The sequence below is a fragment of the Rhizophagus irregularis genome, chromosome 24, assembly GCF_026210795.1.
Source record: "Rhizophagus irregularis chromosome 24, complete sequence".
NCBI classification, from domain to species: domain Eukaryota; kingdom Fungi; phylum Glomeromycota; class Glomeromycetes; order Glomerales; family Glomeraceae; genus Rhizophagus; species Rhizophagus irregularis.
Window position 1 is genome coordinate 2,044,215 of NC_089452.1, and position 18,709 is coordinate 2,062,923.

The window sequence follows — 18,709 nt, forward strand, 5'->3', positions numbered from 1 at the left end:
AATAACGAAACCAATATTCTATTATAATTTTTTTGTACTTTACAAGAAAAGAACCAAATTTCCTAAAAGAGACATTTATTGTCCATAACGATTTTTTTGCAGTTTAATATGCCCTTATGAATGATTATTGTTTAGATGGTCAGATGATCCTGGTGTTCTAGATTATGTCTCATGATATGCTGATAATTCCTTAATTTAGTTAATGCTCGGATTAAAGTTCGGGCCGTGGATCCCAATCACAATCCAAAATTACTTAAAATTGTCTAATATCAACTTGTTACACGATCGCACAAAAGTTTGTATTTTCGACAAAAAAAAAGGTGTGAACGTTTTCATCGTTATTTTTAATATTTAAAAAAAAATCAAAAAATGATGGAAAGTCATAAACTGTTAATCAATTTTGGTGTGGAATCATTGTTCGTAATTTTATAGAATTACCCAGGAAAATTTTATAGATTTTAGGGAATTAATGCTTTAAAACTTGATATATTTTAAAGATATCCTTTGATACAGAGGCGCAGAAATACTTGCAAATTATTCAGAGTACAAAAACATTTTCAGATAAAATGCAGTACCATTCTTAAACTGCGAGGTTCTTCGCAAAGATGGAAGTAGTTCTCGCATAGAATATACATCTACCGACAGATCATGCATTAAATAGGAAGCGTCAATATTCTATCCTAGCTGGGCGAGTTATATTAAGTAGGTAGTACTATTTACTTTTATTTACTTTATGTAATTGATTTCTAACTAGTATTTAGCGTATAATAAATGATCATTATCTTCATTGTTTTCATATTTTTAAAAATTTAATATTTATTTCTATTTAAAATTTATTTTTTCAATTAATTTTTTTTTCATTGCGTCCTACTTATTCTACTTATTAATAAAAAGGAAATATTGACTACGAACCTCCAATGGATATTTTTGTAATTTTAAATTAGGATTTATTCGTTATAAATTTCGCTATCGAATGGATATGTCATCATTAAACATCATCCGATCATCAAAAATTTTATACTTTTATGAAGGGTAGACTTTGTGATAGAAATTTACAGCTTTAATACCATAAAATCTAATTAATAAATCTTTTTAGGGAAATAACTAATAAATTTCCTTCCCTTTTTCAGCCCAGAACAAAAATTAATTTGATCTTGCATTTAAAGAAATTGAATGGGCGAATGGCATGAAATTCTTTCAGTACTATTTCCTTCAACATAAATATTCAAGGATTTAGTAGAAGGAAATTATGAAGTAAAATAGAAAATTTAAGAGAGCAAATTATTTAAAGAATAATAACGATATGGAAATTTAATAGAAAAAAATAATAATTCGTATTCAATATTCGAAATAATGACATTTTTTAACGTTCTTTTTGAAAGTCAAAGTCAAAATCAATTAAATGGCTTGGTACCGAAATGTTACATCCGTTAAAAAAATTAGCTTATCATAATTCATAATCTATCAAAGCCTCTCAAAGCCTACAAAAGCTTAAATTTATAGTGATTTTATTGATTATCATAATGAACATTACAAATAATTTTCTTTATTAATTTCTAAATATGTTTGTTATTTGTTAAACCGTTGTTTGTTTAATTTCCTTATATTAAAGGTCATACGTTATTTCAATGTAAATCATCTTAAGACGTAAAATGACGTCACGCTTCGCTATTATTTTCTTGAATATAATATAGGAAAAAAAAAGTGAAGAAATTTAATTTATAACGACGTTATCAATTATTTATGCAAAAAAATCAACGAGAAACTTTATATTTTAAGGACTTATGATTTATGAAATTTTATGAAATTATCCAAAGTATTTCGCGATCTCGAAAATTTTACGTATTTTTTTGCGTATAGATATCATTAAAAGATTATTTAATTTATCAGTCTTTGAAAAAAAAAAATGAAATGATAACTAAAAATAAATCATACTTCATTAAAAATATATATAAAAATAAATTAAAATGAATTAATTTATTATTTAATGAATTTCTTTTTTTAACTTCACATTTTCACGTTACGAACACAAAATTATTTTTAGATTCTCGTAACGTAAAAGATAAGGTCATTTGATTTTTTTTTTTTATGGAATTTTTTTTTACGGAAATAAAAAGAAACTCAATTATTGAAGGAGTTCATCGTTTACATTGTCAAAAAAGTCAAAACAAACTTTCAAAAATGTATCCGTTAATTTCTTATTTTATTATTTTAATGATACATAGAATTTTACATTTTAATTTATTTATTTATTTAAAGAATAAGTATGACAAAGTCATGGTTTCAGAAATTTCTAGACCCTAAATTTTTTAAATATACATTTATGTACATTGAATAAATATTGTAACATACAATGTGTTTCACACGTTTCACAATAGCAGTAATTTTTTGAAATGTGTTACTCCGGATCAGCCTATCTTCAATGTCTCAATGAAGTGATTCTTTTCTGTATTACAAATAAATTCCGTACATTCCATACATTACTCCTTAGAAAGTTTCCATATGCTGAATTATTCTATATATGGAAAATTTGCTTTGATGTCGATCATTTTTGAAAGAAAAAAATATCCAAACATTCTCATTCATTTTTCATTCAAATTGAATGCATAAAAACGTTGGCAGCTTTTTGAATCATTAGGATAATCTAATAAAAGAATAAGAAAAGTTATAAAAATGTCGGATTTTTTTTTTGTCGTTGGTTTAGGAAAAAAAAAACAATTCTTTTTTCTCAATATTTAAATTTTATAGACTTAATTTATATATTATAATTTAATTCATAATGTGTATTTCAAGGAAAAATATAATTTATAAACCACATGATTGCGTTCCATTACCACCACCAGATTTTAATTCATTTTATCATAAAGGAAATCGTAAATACATCAATCCATCCAGTGTAATTCCTGTTGACGATGATGAATTCGATAGAATACAACAACAACATATTATTTATTACAATGTTTGGAAGAATCATTTTTCTGCTCCCGTAAATGAATTATTAAAGACGGAAGGTACAAAAGTACTTGATGTTGGGTAAGAATATTTATATATTAAATTTAATTTTGTAAATAATTTGCAAATTTTTTAATAATCCTTTTGTATTAAATAGTTGCGGTCCTGCAATGTGGATATTAGAAATGGCGTCACTATATCCAAAATCTAGATTTACAGGCGTGGATATTGTACCAACATACCCTATTCACACGAAACCTTTAAATGTCGAATTTCTTCAAGCAAATATAATTAAAAATGGCTTACCTTATGAAGATAATACTTTTGATTACGTATTTTGTAGACTAGTGAATTTTTCATATACTATTAAAGATTGGAAGGTTGTTATTAACGAAATATGTAGAGTATGTAAAATTGGTGGTTATGTCGAATTTATGGAAAAAGATGTTAAATTTGATATTAAAAATGAATATACAAAGAAAGTATTTTCTCGGTGTAAGTATTCTCATAAATAATTTTATTAATTTTACGTTATAATATGGTATAATGTTAACCATTTTTTAATTCACTTTTTTTTTCAGTTATAAAGAATTTACAAAAAAGAAATATTGAACCAATAATTTCATTAAAGATAGAACAATATATAAAGGAAACAAATAATTTTCCAGTTATAAATCATGAAAAAAGAGATGTTCCGACAGGAGAATGGGGTGATAATGAGAATGATACATTTAAAATAGGTAAAAGTAATAATGGAATCATCAAATGGGGTGCGGAAAATATAAAAAATATAATGATAGAAGATGGTGATTATGATGAAAAGGAATGGAATCCAATCGTTAATAATTTTATGAAAGAACTTGATGAAAAACATATTTATGATAATATTCATAGAATTTTTGCTAAAAAAGAAACAGAAATTAAGGAAGTTTGTGAATGTAGAGAATGTAGACCTCCACAATCTTTACGTCAATTAGAGCATTTATCATCTACAGGACTTTTTTTCAAGTTTAAGTATCAAAGATTCAAAAAATTTATTAAAAACATTGCATAAATTTATTGAGGAGTAACTGATAATCAGTATAGAAAATATAATTATATTGTATGTATTATTATTTAGACATTAATATAATCCATTTATGTAATACTTTATTTTAAATGCTTATTAAATAATTTAATAAATATTGTTTCTTTCCATAATAATATAATATGATCCTTTTTCCGTTAATCTAAATTAATATCCTTTGCTATAATTCATTTAGAATATATAAAATGTCATCAATAAATCGAGATCACAAAAATTGCTGTTATAGCTTGGTAAAAATGTTTTTCGGAACCCATTTTAAGGGTCAAGATAATAAACAGGGTTATATTCTAGATAAGGAAAAATTCAGTTTTTTTCCATTAAGTTAATCATTGTCCGATGGTATCTTCAATTGTAACAATCTAAGACTAAGACTAAGAGTACACAATGTACAAAATAGATTGGCCATTAAATGCGTTAACTCGTGAAATTTTTAGATTATTCCAGATGGTCAAAACAGTGGATAGTCACTAGGTGAGAAGAACTTACGTTAGGTTTGTTGAAGAGTCTAATTTGTGCTCATTTCCGTTATGACACAAAAAATGAATATATTAGTATTTACCGTGGTGGGTATAATAAGAAAATTCATACATCATTTAAAATATCCGATAACAATGATTTAATAAAAGTGGCATGGTCTTCATATTACTGGACAAGTGTTGAATTGTTTGTCGAAAAGCTGCAACAAACTTTTTCACACTGGAGCTTTCGACATTCAACTGCTTCGGGATGCGTTCAAGCTTAATGTCTCTAACTGGAGCACTAGAAGAATTTCAAGGTCAAAGATGTGACGTATCTCAGTGTCAACAAAGCATAGACTATGTTGTATATGACTAATATAAGTTATTATGGCGGCAAGTTACTTTACCATACATCCCCACTGCGAGCGAAGCTACCCAACGAATGTTGCACTGAGTTGTCTACTGTTTCAATGGGAAATAAAAGTTGAATATGAAATAGTCGACTCGTTTGGCAGAGGTTCAGTCAATTGGGCTGCTGTCTTGATGAGCGATAAAATTATAGTAATTACTGAAGCGAAAAAAGACAATATTGAGCAGGATATATCGCAGAATACAGTTCAACTGCATTCTGCTATTCAACGTAATTCGAGATTATGAAATTCCAATGAACATATTTCCACCGAATTATATGAGATAGTAACTACTGCATTGGAATGGTTTATCATTAAAGTAATCGAAACCGACTGCATAGAGGAACCTATAGACGTTAAAATAAGTAATCTTACAACTAGAAATCTGCCGATTACAGATAAAAAACTTAGCAAAGACAAACTTCTAGAACCTGTTAAAGTTCTGTTCGGTCAAATTCTTTGGATCTTCAATGACCAATTCCAACAATAATATCTATGATAGTACAACAATAATGGACGAGCCGTATCAACAATGACATGTATATGATATATATATTTACATATATCTTACATATATCGGGTACCCGATTTTCTGCATTAATACTACACATATCGGATACATATCTGATACATATTTGCTACCCGATATATTGGTTTTTGACCAGTGCAGTGTGCTCGAGTGCCTTCATACGTGATTGATTGCAGGTGAAACAGGGGACATAGTAATTGATGACAGCGATCAGGAAAAGTATAATCCAATTATTTGGCAGTGTTTTTCCGAAATACTTGTACCATCCTTCGATTTTTCAGTCTTACGATATCACTACAACTTATGTTTTTAACACCCTTCAGGTAATTTAGTATAGTATAAGCTCAGATCAACACAAAAAAAATAAAGTCAGAAGTTATTTAATAAGGCGATAGACATACATCGTCTTAGTATTAAGGCAAAGTAATCTACGACCCAATTATCTGAGAATTTGCGAGTTAATGATACAAGTTATGAAGAATGTCAGAATTTTTTTATTGAAAAAAGTAAGCAACATCTTTCATCAGAACTAACATTGTATATTTTTTAGTAGTACAAATTACCAGTTCCCTTTCATGACAGAAAATAAACCGTGAAATTAATCTTCAAAAAAAGTTGATTACAAAGAGAGGCCTCCAACAAGAAAGTACCACGCAAATAGACCAGTAAGTATATATTGAATTATCTGAAAGAAATTCTGGTGGAATTGCTGGCAATAAGTTATCTGAATAAAAGACGTATAAAGAAATTATTTACTTTTACTTACATGTGCGATTCTTTGGACCGTTCTTTTGAACTATGGTTTACTGACACCATCGTTATCACTTCAGAAAGCTCCAACCAATCTCTTTCTCTTCGTTACCATCATCATTACATCATCATTATGTTGTTACATGATTCGTAGTCAAGTTGCTACTATTAGATAAACGAAAATGCAACAGTACATTACGAATTAATGTGTCACATTGCCAAGCAAGGCATTTCACGAATACCCTAAACATATATTTTTTGTAACATTAATCAGAGAGATGTTATTGTGTTATCCACTCAAAAAAATGACTGAATCGGAATGAAGGTCTTAAAAAAAAATTAAGAATGACATCTTGCAACAAACACATACCACCATAATTTCCTAAATAAAATAACTTCAAAGTATTTATGAAAATCAAACGTTCTTTGAGTAGTGATACCAAAGGGAAACAATTTAACCAAAGTCTGTTATTGCATTATCAAGAGACGTGATCGAGATTATCATTTCACCTGAGAAAAATGTGGCATAGCCGAAGACCAGAAAAACTTCAGCAGGTGTGACCGCTGAAAGAAAATATGGCACAGGATACCAAGTCCCGACTGCTTCGCATGGAGCAGTGATTTCGTTTGTAAAACTTTAGTATGCATCAAACTTTTCTTTGCGATTGCAAAACATGCGGTTACATTATTTTTTTTGATTTGTTCTTATTTAATAATGTGTTGGTTATATTTTTTTGGAGCCTTTTCAGTTTTCATTATCACAATGATTTTCATATCTATACTATCTCTTCATGTTTGAACCTACACACGTTGATTCAATGGACAAGTAATACGAGTTAGTAAACATGCAGATAAATGAGACATACTAGTGGCTATTCTCGGCGTACAACATTTTATCGAACAATATGGCCAAATTTGTTATTCACAATAATCTGCATAATCTATCATTTATCAGGATGTTTTATTTTGAGTATACTACAGTAAATCACAATGAGTCAGCTAAATTGTAACTATAGGAATGTTACACTACCCAATTCAAAGTTGATTCAGATAAAAAGGATGGAAAATTTTTCATTATGATGTCCACTTTCAGGCAATTTGTAACTATTGTAATTTGAACTCATCACTTTTTGTAGAATCCAAAATATATACAATATAAACATAGTTGTCGACATAAAAAGGACTTCACATGAAAATAGTTTCTTCTGTATCAATAACCATCCCACTTGTCTTGACCATTAATAGTCTATCATGGTGTAGTGTGTAACAACTGTAACATATACACTATTGCGACTTGTATGCGGTGTCACATGGAGTAATACAACCAAAAAAGTATAGTATGTCACGTGAAATAATCTCCCACGAAGAAAGGAATCACTCATGAAGAAAGAAACCAACTATGAAGAAAGAAACCAACTCACGAAGAAAGAAACCAACTCATGAAGAAAGAAATCAACCCACAAAGAAAGAAACCAACCCACAAAGAAAGAAAGAAAGAAATCAACCCATAAAGAAAGGAATCAACCCACAAAGAAAGAAATCAACTCACAAAGAAAGAAATCAACCCATGAAGAAAAAAACAACTCACGAAAAGGAAATAACTTACAAAAGAACTGATTTATAAAAAGAAAAAAAAGTCTTAAACTGATTTATTACAAAAAAAATGAAACTAGTATCTACAAAAGCAAAAAAAATCTAGAATCAATCTACAAAAAAAAGAAACTGAACTATCCTAATTTTTTTAAAGTAATAAAGGGAATAAAAAAACTAAAATTTATATAAAAGTAAAATAGCAAGAAATAAAGAAATAAAATCAATTTTTTTTTTAAAAAAAAAGGAGGGTGATGAAGTTAGGAAAATGAAAAAGCTATTTTATCTTATGATAAAGGTTAAAGGGGGCAACTAAGTCAAAAAAAAAACATTTTTTATATGAACAAAGAAATTATTTTTTTTAAAAAAAGTAGCAAGTAGGAATAAAAGAATAAAATCATGAAGATAAATAAAATGATAAATAAGAGAAAAAAATAAAATTTTTTGTAGTATTTTATCAATTGAATGTTTTAGAATCCATTCATATCCTTCATTGTCATTCTTTAAATTCTGATTTTGTTCAACAAATTATTAAGATTATTAAACCTTTTAAATTGAGATCTCTGTTTATGGATGAAATATTACATGTAGTATCATTACAACTATTACAAAAATGTGGTGATTATTTAGAAAATTGAATATTGATAATTTTAATGTTTATCTGTTAATTGAAAATATTGGACAAACTATTAATTATATTACTAATGGTTTGAATGATTTTGATCCTAATTGTCAATATTTAAGTAAAATCATATTACAAAATTTAGGACAAGTTCTTCCTTCTAAATTAAAATATTTACATTTAGATCTTTTATTTAGTACAGATGATTTTAAAATGTTCTTGATAGATTTTCAAAATACCTTGTTAAGAAATTTCTGATTAGTGATGTGACGTATGATTTATACCATGAAGGTATCTTATTTTATACAAAGGAATATATTATGAAGAAGAAAAGGGTTAAATATTTGGCTATTACATTCAATAATTATTATGAATTGGTATTAATTTGAAATATGAAGCAATGGAACTTGGATTATATAATATTATTGTTAAAAAATATTTTGATTTATATATTAATATTGATAATATTATTTACAATATTAATCAATAAAACACCATTGTTTGATGTTACTCAATTTAATAATGTATATTTTAATTTATTAACAATTTATAAATGTAAAAATAGTGACAAAGACTTCAAAGTGCTAATCAATCCTAACAATTATCTAATAGTTTTATATTATGGCACGAGTTTTCATATTTTTTCATATACACAATTATTATACAGAGGATAGCTTAAACATGACATCGAATTTTTTTAATTATATAGATAACGAAGTAAAAAAACGTTTTAAGCATAAAAATCGGATGATCATAATAAATACACTCGTATTATAAAGCATTAGAAAATGATTTTTCTGTTACCAATATTGTGACTTATTACGTACATTGATCTTCTTTTCAAGCCTTTAAAATACTTTGTTAAATAGTCTAAACCAAAGCTTAGCTCACTTGTAATGCGTATATTAAGAAATTCTTGCCATTATTAGTTCTGAGAGTATTATAACTAAAATATTTTTTTTAAATATGCAATACAAGTTATTTATTGTTTTCTTGAAAAAGCAATATTTGCGGAATTGAAAATCATTTATAAATGTCAATTAAAAAATCTCTTTCTGATTTCTGATTTCCAATAAAAAAGTTAAATTACGAACACGTCAGAGTAAAAAAAAAAATTATCCAATTAGATAATAAAAAAATTTAATTAACCCTTTATACAGGATCAAATTTTCACAAAATTTGATAAATTATATTATTGTGCCACAATTAATGGTTAATGACTAACCTTGCATCAGCCCCATCAGTCTTAGCCTCATATATTTGTTTGCTTAATTAAAACAAATACTAAGCTTCAATTTATCCGAATTACAGCCTCTTTCTGACAATATATTTATTATTATAATATGAAAATAAATACTTGTTTTTACTAATATTAATATTTATTAATTTTTATTTTCGAATAATGAAATAAATGTATTATCACATGTAAAGACTACTCGGGTTACTTCTAAACACTACAAAAGCCTTCATAAGCCTCAAATGCAGTACAGCCGATTATGTAATTACAAAATCCATACTTGCTATAAATAAGGTCTCACTTGGTACCTCAAAAAAAAGAGTACACTAATTTTTATTACAGTTACCTGAAATTTTTTTCATTGCTTAAAAAAAGACTACTCTGATTCTAATCATTAAATTTAAAAAATAAATGCCTTTATAATAACAACTTACTTTAAAATTCTATAATATCATTTCACTAAATTTACAGCCATAAGTTTTAAATGATTCTATGATTGATTAATGACCGTCCAATCTTAAATTAACAAATCAACTAGTATTCCAAAATTTCTTACCAGATTAGAAAATATGATTCCATAAATAAAAAAGAAAACATCAATATTGAGAAAGATCATAATATACAGAATAAGTATTTAAACATGTTTAAATCATTGATGTAAATGAAGCCTATCAATCAATTATTAACATAATATCAAAACAAACCAGATCTACTGCTGACGAAAGACATTAAAATGGAAAGACAATAACCATACATTAATTATTATATATGCAGTTGCCACCGGATGGGATGTTCTTGCCCTATTATATACGATCAACATCGGCAATCCTCCGATGGTACTTCTCTCAATCAACAGAAGAGATGGCTGTTTCAACATTTAACCCAATTGGCGAACTGGATACTGATTTTAGTGGGAACCGAAAAGATAATGCCAGCAGTAATAAATGCGGCATGGAAAACACAGAACCTACATATTATATTTGTATATGCATTAATAAGCATAATTAGAATATCTCACAATGAATATTTGTATAATTTCATAAAATATAGTATTTGGATATACTGTAAATAATTGATGTTATATTCTTTTTAGTCAGTTAGTAAGACAATATAATAATCAAACAAAATACAAAAAAACTTGTTACAAATATTTCACATGTTAAAGAACTTTAATTTAAATAGAAATGGGAAATATTGAAACTTGATTGGAAGACAAGATTTGATTTACTAAAAAGACATGAGATTATCACAAGTTCATAACAGCTAGAGATATAATTCCTTCTTTAGGTTAATACTATTTGTACTACAATTTTTACTAAATTTGGTACTTATGAGTTTAAAGTTATGCCCTTTGGATTATGCAACAAACAATGGATAAAGTTCTATGGGATCAAAGAAAAATTTGTCCTAGTATATCTAGATGATGTGATAATTTATTCAAAAACATCTAAGTCAAGAACACAACAATTTGTAAGTCAAAGTACAACAAGAAATGCACAAGTTGTTAGAGTTGTTGTTAGGGACCATAACAGCAATGAATAAACTTTGCAAACTAATTGTTTTTTATTGTCATTTTTAAAAATTTATTTATGGAAAATATATAAAGCTTTATAAATATTCAACACTTAACATCATCTAATAGAGTAGAATATATCAACAAAATGTCTTCTATATTCTGTCAAAATATACCAAGATGATAGAATGTTGCAATATGACACAAACATAGTAATTATATACAAGTTACTACAAGTTTCATATGGTTATTATGATCAGATTTAGATCCTTGTTCCAATATTAAAGTGGATTCATAGGCAGATGCTTAAGATGCTGGGAATATGACAGTCTCCTCTTTATCTCAGTCTCTACTTTCTAGTATACTTTTAATAAATGGGTATCACTTGTTGAAAAATTTCACACCATAAATATTGATGAGATAATAGAAATTCATAAAATCATGTTAACATGGATGAGAACATTGAAAGAAATGCTATGAATTTGAATTTCTATATTTAAATATATTCAAGATAGTTTACTTACAGTTAAATGAATATTATTAAAAAAGCTATAAAACATTTATTGTTTTATTCTACCCAAGTGAATATGAAACAGGCCATCATCTACTAAGGCTTAAGACTATTGAAATTCCTACAACACAAAACATTTATTGTTAGATATTTCAAGCATAAATATATTTAATTTACCATATGAATGCTTAAAAGCATTTTCTCTATATTTTATTGCCAATAAATCAGCAGAAACAACCTGTCTCTTTCAAGTGATCTTTTACAAACCTATTACTTGAGAAACAATACCATCTTAAACTAAAGATACATGATGTATAAAGTAATAATGCTATAATGGATTTCAGGGAGATTATAAGAGAAATTATGCAAAATCTGCAACATTACCATTCTTATATATATATATTTCTCCCTGTGTAAATTTTTTTGAAACAATGTTTCTTTTTCTATTTTATAAAAGTAAGTGACTAAATAATATTTAATTTTATTTTATCATTTTTTTTATTAATTTTTTTTTTAATAATACATTATTAGAACTCTGGAAAGGTGCAATAATATTTGATATAATTTAGCATTTTAATATGAAGATGGAAGATTTCGTAAGCACATATTTTCCATGGGGAAATATACCTGTTGAATTCAAGCGTATATACTGATAACAGCTTTTGACTTACTAGAAGGATTGTAAGTTACTATTAGTGTAATTAGCCATAGGTATTGCATATTCATGCTTACATTCATTCAATAGCTGGACATCTGCTACATATATCAATATATATTATCATCCTTTATACATGCAGAAAAAAACTATCAGAAATAACTGAAAAATATAATACTATTAACAAATGACTTTCTTGCACTAGAATCAAATACTGGGCAATGGAAAACCAAGTGGAAGAAATGCAAAATAAAGTTGCCAAATATGAAGGACAATGAATTGAATTCCAAGACAAAATATGTGAAACTTCAATATAATAACCCCTTCAAGAGAGAAATACTTATATAAACTTGTAAACTTGACAGAATATATTCATACTAGTAATTATGTAACTAAAGTAATTGGAAAAAATTATCAAAAAGAGAAAGTCCAAATAAAATGTTGGCAATTATATCAGATAATGCAATGTGCTACCTTTATTATATAGAAAAGTGGTTGTTTATGATTAAAGTATTTGGAATGTGCACCTTAGATTTCAATACCATTTGTGGATATCATAGATGACATTCTAATTTAACTATACTATAAATTTTCTTCTTGATATAATTCCAATAAATGGATGGGCATTATTATATGAAATTGAGTAAATTAAATTGGGGTCTAGTTGCTACATAGTTCATATAACTTTTCTTGGATAGCAAATAGTAAAATAATCTTTTAAAGTACCAAACTGAAATTGATAATTTAATACAAGAAACTAGAATATACAGTATATTTTATTGGTCCTATCAATATTTGCTCAACATGAGTATGATAATTAAGGATGAATATTTATTAAACTCTGGCAAGAAAGAGTTAACATAAAAACATAGAATTAGATGATGCTAATTATTACTATCCAGAAGAAGTTGATAATAATTTGTTCTAAAGAATTTTTTTAAAATAATTTGTCATTGGAATTTGATAAGACAAGTAAGACAAACAAATAAATCACTCTAAATCTTGATGAAAAAGTAATACTACCTTTAAATAATTTAATATGTACTTTTTAACTTTAAATAAACAATTTGCTTTCTGACTTCTGAGGCACCTTCAAAATGACACAAACGCACCTCCTGTAAATTCCCGTGATATAGTTGTATCAAACTATGACTTCCCAAGTGAAGTACACGACGAAGACTTCCATTATAGCAGATTTATAGCAGGTTTTGTTCAGGAAAAAGAAAAGTACAAAATTTCACTGAAAAATCTTATATAACAAAAAACTTTGAATTACTTCCAGACAGATTAGCAGAAATTAAATATTAAGGATTGGAACATCATTATTGAGAAGACTTGTGAAAGCAATATGTTCAGATTTAATATTTTACAAATTAAGATACAAATAATATAGTACTTTTTTCATAACTATAGAAAAAATCAAGTATTAGGCATTCTTTAGTATTGTTTTTTACATATTATGATTTATTTCCAGAATCTTAATTCTTGAACAAACTATTTTGATTTTCAATTTTTTATTATGCTACAGTAATTAAATATTTTTGTTGATTTTTATATAATGATAAGCTATTCAAACTTAAGACTAAATTCATTTAGAGTTGCCAATTCAGAATATATGACCTTTCTACTCAGTTACAAAAGAATTAATAATTACAGATTATTAATAGGTATATTAGGATTAGATTCAATTAGATCAAATTTTTCTTATTGAGATAATAATATTTATATTAAAAAATGTGATTGGGTTGCACAGCCAAGTCACAACAATAATTTAAAAGCTTTGAAACAAGAAATTTAAGAAATTTTTATAGTTGAATATACTATACTAATTAAATAGCAAAGGTTGAAAACTTATCCAAACATTAAAAAAGAGTATTTGGGTCGATGCTGTCAGTGTTGGCTGGAAAATCACTAATCTAAAGATTGTCTTTTAAGTAAAGAAAATAGCCATCCAACTCCTTTTAAAAAAAATTTTTTAAACCCAACAGAGAAAATGTATCTAATAAACATATTTTACTATCTCATCAATATTGATTATTTAAAAGTATAGATAATATATTTGATGATGAAATTTACATTATTTTGAAAAATGAAAAAGATTTTGAGCCAATTTCAATATTACAAGTCACTTATAGGAATACCAGTTAGTATGATTACAATAGAAATGTCACCTAATAAATAATCCAAGATGGATTGGGACCTATAAAAGTGTAATTGAGTTTGCTTAAACTTGGAACTCATAAAAATCTTGATGTTGAATTTCATAATAAGATCTGGGCTGAAGAATTATGGGAAGCCCAGAAATTAATTATTGATCAACAACGAAAAATAGAAGGAGTTGTCTTTGCAATATTAAAATACCCTACAGACTTTGAGAATAGCCTGTCCAATAAGGTTAATCAAATTATTAATAGCAGTATAAAGAAATTAGTTAATTCGTGATCCGCCTGTGAAACATAAAAAATTTGATAAATTTATTAATGATCGGCGGTGATAATTGTTATATGAAAATTTGCTTCGCGTCTGAATCTCTCATTTCTTAAAATTACTAGCCTTTAAAAACCGCGTTTATAACAATGAACAAGTGTAAAAAATATGATGTTTCATTGATAAAAGTAGGAAAACTAGATGAAGAACTACATTTTGGAGCATTTGGACGTTTCTGGTGGAAGTCACGTGACAATATATTATATCCTATACGCTTAGAAATGAAAACCCTTGTCACACTTAATAAAACTCACTTTATAATTACTGTAGTTAAAGGAACTTCAGTTGCTGCCTTTCAACCTGGTTATATTTGTGAAGCAAATGGCATTACAAGTTCTGTTTACGATACTCCCTCTGGTGCGATTAACTTTTTATACCACATATTATTCAGTTCAAAAACAAGATTTTCTGGTCCGTTAATATGTGGTTTTAATGATAAGGAAATTAACAAACGAATTTTGGATGATATTCCTTTTCAACCATTTACAATAATGGTCGGTAATTTACAAATATTTATTGGAATGATTGGAGTTTCAGATCAGGAGAATTTGGGATATGTAGGTCCGGGATATTTGTCTTCTTTCATTTATAGAGTTGGTGAAGAAAAAATTCGAACATTATTTGTACAGCAAATTCATCAGCGACATTGTTCTGTGGCTTTATACCAAGATGAGCGAATTAAATTAAAATATAGCGGAAAAAATCCAGTTGAAGTCTGGAAAGAAGTTTGGAAAAAAATTGAAGTGCTACAAAATTGGGATGGAAAAACTTTATTTGGTATTAATCATGAAAAGACTCAAAATCTAGTGAATATTCTTCGAACGCCTTCTTGTACAATTAATGAATGGAACAATGAAATTATGATGACACAATTATATAAACAACATTTATATAAGTTTACCCCTGCCAGCATCCCTTGGTATGAATTTTTACTTAACTGGAAAGAGTATAAATGCAATATAATAGAACTATATAGCGCTCTTGAAAATATATATCCAGAAGAATATCAATTTAAAGAAAGAGAATTTCGTGCTTGGAAAGCACTACTACGTAGCGTTGGATGTACTAATATTACACCATTTGATAAAGATAAATCGGATGTGAGTTATGTAATTGCTTTGGAAAAAAATTTTTTTTTATTTTATTAATAACGAAATAATTTTTTAGAAGGAATTTTGGACTAAAGCTGAAAATCCAATTGATGATAAGCATGTTCTTATCTATTTGTATGAGAATAATTTTCTTGATATGTCTCTCCCAGATGACAATCCTAATCCTATTGTGAATAAATTTTGGTCTTGTTTTAACGAATCTTTAAAAGTGAACAAAAAAGGGATTGATGGAAAAAGAAGAATTCTATCAATAATTGCGGATGATTTTTCATATGAAGAAATTAGGACAAACTTACTGGTTAGTTTATTGATTTACCCAGTTATTTTTTTTTTGTTACAATTTTACTTATCAATTTCCAATATAGGTCGCTCCTACTACAATTTTTGATGCTCGCAAATATGCTAGATTAAATGGTCCAGGCGCTAAGCAAATTGAGAAACCTATAAGAACAGTAGCTAAATTATCGCAAGAAAAACTGGAACAATTTAGCATTTTTTTTGAAGACAAAGCAAACGTTATTATGTCATCTTACAAATCAGATGCCAAAACTCAATTACCTGTTCTTTATCTAAAAAACACAAAAAAAGCACTTTGGGAGAAATTTCAGGAAACATATCCAAATGGTTTAAAAAGAACGACCTTTTATTGTCAGTTGGAAGGAAATCGCTACCAATATCGTGAAGATATGGGAGGACTTTGTGCAATTTGTAATACTTATGGTTACGAAGTATTTGGATATTTGAAAAACCTAATTCAAAAAGAAGTTAGTTTGATGGAAATTCAGGTAAAGTTAGATTAATAATTGATATACAAAACAAACAACTTATTAACTAAATAATTTTAGAATAATTTCATTCAACGCGCTGAGAACTTACAACGTTACCTTAAAAAATCATATGAACAAAAGTTCACAATATCAGAAAATGGTACAACCAGACATGATCCTTGCATTAATCATTGCTTGCTATACGCTTTTGGAACGTGTGATAAATTACATACTCAAATATGTAATGAATGTCAAGAGTTATTTACTTTCTTTAATGATCTCAAAAAAATTATTGGCTTGGATTCTCTTGACGATTTGAAAATATATGAAGAAAAGCTAATCTACTACCTATCGCATCAAACAAGAAAAGTTTACTTGAATTCTCAATTCAATGCAACAATATTAGAATTAGATGAAAAGGGGGCAATTTTCTTAGTAGATTATAAAATGAAAATCTTACCACAAACTGCAAGAGAAACAAAGCAAGATTTTTATGGTAAAAAAGGGTGGTCTTTGCATTCTGTTCTAGTTTATACAAAATCCAGTAACAGCCAAATCCGTATTGAAGCTTTTGATCACTGGTCGTGTGATGCAAAGCAGGACGCGTGGTTTACTGCTTCATCTTTACATGGGGTAATAGAAGTTCTTGATAAGAAGCCTGAATGGATAAGCATCATTTCGGACAATGGTCCCCATTATCACAATTCTGAATTGATGATAATATTGAGTTATTGGAAAGAATGGTACGATATAAAAGTAAATAAATGGGTATTTCTAGAAGCAGGAGAGGCGAAAACCTCTATCGATTCCCATCATGCACAGGTATATAAAAGTTCTAAATTTATTCAAAATTTTCTTACTTTATTAATTGTTGAATTAAATAGATCTCACAATCAATCAAAAGGCGTGTTAAATTGGGATTTGAAATAAGGAATGGTGAAAATATTCAAGAAGCAATTGAAGATATTGCTGGAATTCGTGTAGCACATTTAGAACCTGATAGAGATAATGGTAAATAATTTTTTTGTTAGAGAATTGATTTTATGCATAATTTAACGCACTATTTGAAATAATAAAGAAAATAAAGAAAATAAAGTAAAAACAATTCCTGGAATTTCGAATTATTTTGAATGGAGGTGGCCAGAAGAAGAAGGATTAGATGGGTGTATACAAGCGAGAGCCTTACCTCACATTGGCGAATGGAAAACCTTTACTCCAAATCAAATATCCAATTGGGCGAAAGCTGGAATGCACATGCCGCAACCTCAAATTTCCTTGCACACGACATCAAAATCCTCTTGGAAGATACCAATGCCACATAGTTCAAGTAAGTGTCTTGATTACATTATACAAATAAAATCAGATAATTGATAAATCAAATTTATTTACCAGATATTGGTGTAAAGCGACTAAAGGTAAAACAACTGCAAGAGGAATTTGAAAATCGAGGAATAATGACAAATGAAAAAGAAAATCGTGCAGGAATGATTGAAATTTTAGAAAATGAAATAGCTAAAGAAATGCAAACCAAAAAAATTGGTAAGTTTAAAAAGTCAATTGTATAAAAGCGCCTAATAACAAGAATCTATTATAGATAACGAAGGGGGAATCTTAGGTAATATAACCAATACGTCATATGACAGGTAAAATAAAAAATTATAAAATATTCAATATCGCTTAAGAAGAAAAGTCTGATATTTGTAAATCAAACAGCAACGTAAGTGCATTTCCTTTGCTATGTGGTTGGGCACTAAAGCATAATCAAAAATATGGTAAAAAGGGTTCAGGAAAAAGAATTGCACCTCAAGTTATAGCTTTATTAGAACGGTTCTTCTTGGATGGTAATGTTCACAAAAACAGAAGAATGAATGGGCATAATATGCGAGATAAACTAGTTGAAAAACAAGAAAACGGAGAATTAGCACGAGACATTGAAATTCCAGAAGTAACTTCTATTAATAATTGGATAGCAAGATTTGCCGCAAAGTCCAAAAAGGACTTATCTGAACAAGCTATAGCTGGTTTTTAA

At 27.6% G+C, this 18,709-nt stretch overlaps 4 protein-coding genes across 4 annotated transcripts; all 4 read left to right on the top strand.

Moving 5' to 3' along the window:
- Window positions 1-2,779: 2,779 nt before the first annotated feature.
- On the top strand, window positions 2,780-4,006 carry OCT59_016147 (uncharacterized protein; the record flags this gene model as incomplete). The annotated part of the gene is made up of 3 exons (XM_025326906.1): window positions 2,780-3,033; window positions 3,110-3,447; window positions 3,534-4,006. The coding sequence occupies 3 exons, from the start codon at window positions 2,780-2,782 to the stop codon at window positions 4,004-4,006; spliced, it is 1,065 nt and encodes a 354-aa protein (XP_025173810.1).
- An 878-nt stretch (window positions 4,007-4,884) lies between these two features.
- OCT59_016148 (uncharacterized protein) lies at window positions 4,885-5,154 on the top strand (the record flags this gene model as incomplete). Its single annotated transcript, XM_066132276.1, has 1 exon — window positions 4,885-5,154. One exon carries the CDS (start codon window positions 4,885-4,887, stop codon window positions 5,152-5,154), a length of 270 nt encoding a protein of 89 aa, XP_066003276.1.
- A 2,431-nt stretch (window positions 5,155-7,585) lies between these two features.
- Window positions 7,586-7,810, top strand: OCT59_016149 (uncharacterized protein; the record flags this gene model as incomplete). The annotated part of the gene is made up of 1 exon (XM_066132277.1): window positions 7,586-7,810. The coding sequence occupies one exon, from the start codon at window positions 7,586-7,588 to the stop codon at window positions 7,808-7,810; it is 225 nt and encodes a 74-aa protein (XP_066003277.1).
- Window positions 7,811-14,890: 7,080 nt separating this feature from the next.
- OCT59_016150 (uncharacterized protein) lies at window positions 14,891-18,709 on the top strand (the record flags this gene model as incomplete). The annotated part of the gene is made up of 9 exons (XM_066132279.1): window positions 14,891-15,901; window positions 15,969-16,211; window positions 16,279-16,698; window positions 16,759-17,502; window positions 17,565-17,691; window positions 17,759-18,007; window positions 18,073-18,219; window positions 18,275-18,323; window positions 18,394-18,709. The coding sequence occupies 9 exons, from the start codon at window positions 14,891-14,893 to the stop codon at window positions 18,707-18,709; spliced, it is 3,306 nt and encodes a 1,101-aa protein (XP_066003278.1).